Genomic DNA, 6,236 nt, shown 5'->3' with positions numbered 1-6,236 from the left:
AGAGAGAGAGAGAGAGAAAGACAGAGACAAATAGAAATTATAGATTTATGTGTGTGTATATTTATCTGTATAAATCTATATCTACACATACACACACATGCAAACATGCATGCATGCACACATACATACCTCAGAAATACAAATAGGTGGAACACAAGTGTCAACTTTATTAACAAAACTGATTACAAATTTTGTTCCATCACTTTCTAACATTCCATTATGTTATAACACAGCAAAATGAGATTATGTGTTTGATCAGTATATATGCCTGTCAATGGATTCTCAAGCTTAAATATTGCTTTTAGCTATACAGTACAGACTACACATAGTTCTTATCAAGTAGTTTTTACTGCAGCTCAGTATCATTAGAACTAAGTTACACTATTTTCTCTTTGCAGTCTGCTCAAGTTCACAGGAATTACTACAATGATAAAAGTGGAACTAACTATCCTGTTCAGTATTTCCAGCTTCCCACACCAATTGAAAAAGTTTTTCAGAAGAGGTCATGTCTGTAAGTTATTCTCTCTAGGAACAACTTCATATGAGTATATATAGGCAAATGTCTTCTACAATAACCCAGGGACAACCAAAGCCCTATGGCTGGATTTGGTAAACAGAAGATAAAAGAAGCCTATTCTGTGTGTGTGTGCACATGTCTGCATGTATGCACATGCATGCAGCAAATCCAAGAGGGACCGACTTGCATACATATGCATAATCAGCTAATATAATCTCTAAAGCAACATATCATAAATTTCACTTATAATTCATATTTTTAATTGAATCCAAGAGCTGTTTCATTATGATACACCCAATATATAAATATTGGGTTGGCAACTAAGTTCCTGCCGTTTTTTTAAAATTTGGAATTTATTACGTTTTTAAATTTTGGAATCTATTTTTTCAAGAATTCTATTTTTGAATCATTTTGGAATCTATTTTTGTTTTTTTTTCTAGTTAATTTTTGTTTATTTTCAGATCATTAAAATGAAATGTCAAGTTAAGAAAAATGAGCATTTTCGACACCTTCTTCTTTTTGCTTTTAATCAAGGTTCTAAGGCCACAAAAGCTGCTCGCAACATTTGTGCTGTGTATGGAGAGGGTGCCATAGTTGAAAGAACTGCTTGTGATTGGTATGCCAAGTTCAAAAATGGAAATTCTGACCTCAAAGATGCACCTCATTCTGGCTGTCCAGTTGAGTTTGAGGAAGAGCGATTAAACCAACTTTTGCACGAAAATTCTCGTCAAACAACAAGGGAACTGGCAGAGAAAATAGAATGCTCCCACACAGCTATAGAGAAGCATCTTCACTCGATAGGAAAGGTTCAGAAGTATGGAGCATGGGTTCCGCATGCTTTAAGTGACAACAACAAAAATCAACGAGCCACAATCTCTGCTGGTTTGCTTTCTCATCACCGCTCAACTCATGGACACGAGCAAGAATTTCTTTACCGAATTGTTACTGGTGACGAAAAATGGTGCCTGTACATCAATATAAAGCAACGTAAGGAATGGCTCAGCCCCAGTAAACAAGTGACATCGCACGTAAAACAAGATCTTCGTCCACGTAAAACAATGTTGTGCATATGGTGGGACTGGGAAGGGATTATTCATTACAAATTGCTTGAACGGAACCAAATGGTCAATGCAGAACTGTATGTTCAACAGATGGAATGACTCAACACGGCTATTCAAGAGAAAAGACCTAATCGGCAGCATGGAGTTCTTCTGCTGCATGACAACGCCTACCCTCATATTGCCAATATGACCAAGGAAGCCATTCAAATGCATGGCTGGGAAGTGTTGCCACACCCGCCATACTCTCCTGATTTGGCACCAACAGATTTCCACCTCTTTTGATCTCTTTCAAATGCTATGCGTTAAGTTTCATTCAATACTGATGCAGAATTGAGAGCTTTGTTGGATCAATTTTTCGTGTTGAAATCGGATGATTTCTACCAATGAGGTATTGAAAATTTTGTTGAACGTGGGGAAGAAGTTGTAAACAACAAGGGTGAATACATTATTGATTAATTAGTTGTTAATTTTTATTAAACCTTTTAAAAAATTCATCTCTGCTGTCACCTATCACCTCCCTGTCTTACTTCCATTTCTTCCTCCTTCCCTAACAAAACTGATATCAACCCTTGACCACATCTCCATGTTTGCAATTCACGCATTCCCTTTTATCTCTATTGCTAGCCATCTGTCACTTTCACAACTCAAAAACTTGCTTACCCACTCACCATATCTGATCTGCTGTTCCACATCTCCCTTAAACTTACCTTTTTGTACCTAGAAGATATGCCCTGATACCTCATCTTTTCTCCTTCACTCTTTCCAGCTATGATACCCATGTATCTCCTCCACTGTATGACAACTGTTCCTGTCCTTCAGTTGTAGTCTCTTATTACCTGGCATAAAGCTACCCACTCTCAATACTCCATTCCCACTCAGTCAAGGGGTCTTGATTTGCAAGCTACTTGATGACGTTGCTAGTGCCAGTGTCACAAAAAAGCACCAAGAGCACACTGTAAAGCGGTTGATGTTAGGAAGTGCATTCAACCAGAGAGACCATGCCAAAGCAGACACAAGAGCTTGATACAATTCTCACACTCACCGGATCCTCAATGCATGCCAGCATTGATGTTAAACAATGACAATGAATGTATATGTGCACATATGTGTTTGAGTTTCTGTGAGTTGTTGCAACATATTAATTACAAAATAAAATTTGACCATAAATGCTACTCAGCACAACAACTAGCCTCAACTATTTTTTACAAAATAATCATAAAAGCAAAAAAATTATCATGGAATCAACCCTGAAAGTCAAAAATGATTTGAAATTTAATAAACTAGAACAACCTACAGCAAGTCAAAACTGAATGTCTCTTGTTAGAAAATCTAGTTATTGAGAATCAACCAAAAATTAAAGAGAGCCTCAAAGCAACCATTCTTCTTTTTCATCTATTATTCAAAGATATATATAGAGATTGCAAAAACTAAGAAACATTTATGGTAATATGGGCATTTGAAAATTATACTTCCTAATAAAAGCATATAGAACAAAAAAGAAAATATTAAATATTATTGTGTTTAACTATATATTTGATAGATAGTTGTTACCAGTATACATGGTATGTCTTTCGTATAGAGAGAAAATCCCTTTGTTGTTAATAACCTCCTGATCTTTTACTTATTTTTTATTGTAACAACTGCACTGACCCTGCATGCCAGACAAAATGTTTAGTGGCATCATTAATTAGACAAAATGCTGATAGCTATTATTCATTAGGTTAACTTCTGTTAACTTGCTCACGTATCCCATGTAAAGTTTTGGGTCTATATTGATCGGCCTGATATCCTACTGTGGATTTCATTTATTCATTGATTTCTTCTGAGTACATATAAAAGCACCCATGTGATGCCACATAAAGGCACCCATTTGGTGCCACGTAAAAGTGCCTGTGTGGTGTCACATAAAAGCTCCCAGCACACTCTGTAAGCGGTTGACATTAGCAAGGGTATCCAGCCATGGAAGCCATGCCAAATCAGACTGGAGTCTGGTGCAGCTCCTCAGCTTGCCAGATCCATGTCAAACTGTCCAACCAATGTCAGCATGGACAATGGATATGAAATGATGATGATGATGATGATAATGATAATGAAACTGAGCATGGCCTATTCTGTCTGGTACTGAGATTTTGAGATCCCTCTTACTGTCAATGTCTTGGTCTTTGCCTTGTTAACATACATACATTCACACATGTGCACATGCATATGCACACATGTACAGACCTTTCTATGTAACAAAGATATGCGACTTAATTTAAATCAAGCTGTTACCAGCAATTTTCAGGTTTGTCCACAAAATGGCTACTTGTAGTACATAATTTGATAATAGACAAGTACTTGAAAGTGAATGTCCATTTTGCCTGTAACTGGTAGTAACTCAATACTTTAAAATGTAAGTTGTGTGCCTTACAGCGTCAGCAATTAGTTCATTTTAAAACCTTAAATAGAGGAAAAGTTGTGTAAGCATTCTATGTAGTGTTGAATTTATCTAAGTGATTACATTTATTGTTGGCGCAGGTGTTTTTGTGGTTGGTTGGTTGGATATTTAAGTGTATTAGAAACATTTGGCGGTGGTAGTTTGTTGATACACCCAAAATTATTGGTAATCAATGAGTGTATTGTGTCAGTTTTGTGTGCAAATGGAAAGTTGACCTGGAAAATAGTTGTATAATCACCCTGACATAGGATAAGATAATCTTGTCTTGATGGATACATCTAGTAAAAATCTCAGGTCTGGAATTTAAATTGTTGTGGCTCTTCAGTTTTAGCAGAATGTGTATTTTTTCTGTTATACAATGGTTGCTTTGCTCCTTCAAGTAAAGCTTTGAGCTCTAGAGGATACTTCACTTGATGTTGTAAGCTATATCATTGTATCTCAGTTTCCAGAAGTGGTTTGTTAATTTTGTGGAAATTTTTTGTATGTATGCCTTAATGATGCCTCATTATTATAAAATCTTTTCTTGATGTCACCTTTGCATATACCAATGTGCTTTTTCTTATTGACTATTTATTTGGTGTGCTTGAGATGACTCTAGTTTCATGCTAAGAGAAAATAAAATAGTAGCATGTTAGACATTAGCCCTGGAACAAAGGAGGTATCACAGAGAGTGAGATGACAGGTAACAGATTCAAGATCAAAGCTACAAAAGACAGCTGAGGCAGTAAAAATAGAATCATGGAAAGACAGAAAGGCATTGTGGGAAAGCTTAGAATTAAAATGGAAAGGGGGGAGGGAGAGAAAAAGAGAAACGGAAAAAATTATGAGGAAAGAAGAGTGGGGGGGGGGAGAAAAAATCAGTGAAGCCAGTTTCTTAGTTTTATCTTATACTAACAAGAATTATCAAGCACATCTGGATAAACTACTATCATATTGCTTACAATTCCTTTTTATTTTCAGATACCAGCACCCAGTGTACATAAATGCATATGGAAAACCGGATGCATTGCCCGAGTTACAAAACAAACCACCGAATCTAAAAATCAGAAAAAGTTGTTTTGATGAATAAGGTTCCTAGGTTTCAGTAACAATGTCATTATGTATGAAACTTACAACTACTGATATAGATGTGATGTGAAAAAGATGAAACTCCACAGGATCGTTCAGTGTCGAGAAGTTATGAGAAGTCGGGGTGTGTTTTGATTCTTCGGATGTTAGCAGCCACCAACACATCACAGGAGATTGAGCAGACAGTTCAGAAACTGGAAGATTGGTCAAATAAAGTAATGGCTGCAGAAAGTTCTTCCAAGGCCATGTGATTAACATAAACAAAATAAAAAGAGATTTGACTTTTATTGCACAGGTGAAATAAAGAGTTAAAATAAAATTGTTGAAAAAGTATTAATTTTGCAAAATGTACTCGGCAGGGATTGGGGGAGTAGCCACTCCCCTTGTTTCTCTATTAGTCATGTCACTGTCACATCATCTTCATCAAACTGGGAAAGGCTGAAAGGCTGGGATCACTGCACTTCTTTGACCTAAATAATAGAAATATTTAAGATAGGCACAAGGCCATACATTTTGGGGAGTGGTCTGTAGTCAATTTACTGACAGATGAAGAATCTGATACAGAATCTGCCAAGTTAAATATTGATTTCTCTCTGGAACTGTAGAACAATTTAAGATTATAACCTCAAATTAATCCTTTGAATATCTATTCCTTTAACATTACCCAGGACAAATTCTTTGACCACAAGAGTGAAAAATACTTCTAGATGAATACTATTCACTAATAATAAGTTCACTAAACTTGACATACGAAAGTATTGTTATTTTTCTTCAAAAAACTTTTAAACCTTTTATGGCACAGTCATAGATGCATGGTAAGAAGCTTGCTTTCCAACCACATGATTCTGGGTTCAATCCCACTGTGTGGCACCTTGAGAAAGTGTCTTCTACTATAGCCTCAGCCCAACCAAAGCCTTGTGAATGGATTTGTTAGATGGAAACTGAAAGAAACCTGTTGTCATCATCATCATCATCATCGTTTAACGTCCGCCTTCCATGCTAGCATGGGTTGGACGATTTGACTGAGGACTGGTGAAACCGGATGGCAACACCAGGCTCCAGTTTGATTTGGCAGAGTTTCTACAGCTGGATGCCCTTCCTAACGCCAACCACTCAGAGAGTGTAGTGGGTGCTTTTACGTGTCACCCGCATG

General features: G+C 36.7%; 1 protein-coding gene across 1 annotated transcript in view; it reads left to right on the top strand.

Moving 5' to 3' along the window:
• LOC106871642 (protein FAM166C A) overlaps positions 1-5,416 on the top strand; it is a 14,564-nt gene extending 9,148 nt beyond the window's left edge. Inside the window, exons 3-4 of the mRNA XM_014918215.2 lie at positions 399-511; positions 4,976-5,416. Of these exons, the coding sequence (XP_014773701.1) occupies positions 399-511; positions 4,976-5,084 (222 nt within the window). The 3' untranslated portion in view covers positions 5,085-5,416. The remainder of the gene's footprint in view (positions 1-398; positions 512-4,975) is intronic.
• Positions 5,417-6,236: the final 820 nt, after the last annotated feature.

This window comes from Octopus bimaculoides, chromosome 19 (genome assembly GCF_001194135.2).
Source record: "Octopus bimaculoides isolate UCB-OBI-ISO-001 chromosome 19, ASM119413v2, whole genome shotgun sequence".
NCBI classification, from domain to species: Eukaryota; Metazoa; Mollusca; class Cephalopoda; order Octopoda; family Octopodidae; genus Octopus; species Octopus bimaculoides.
This window is presented reverse-complemented; position numbering and strand designations above follow the sequence as displayed.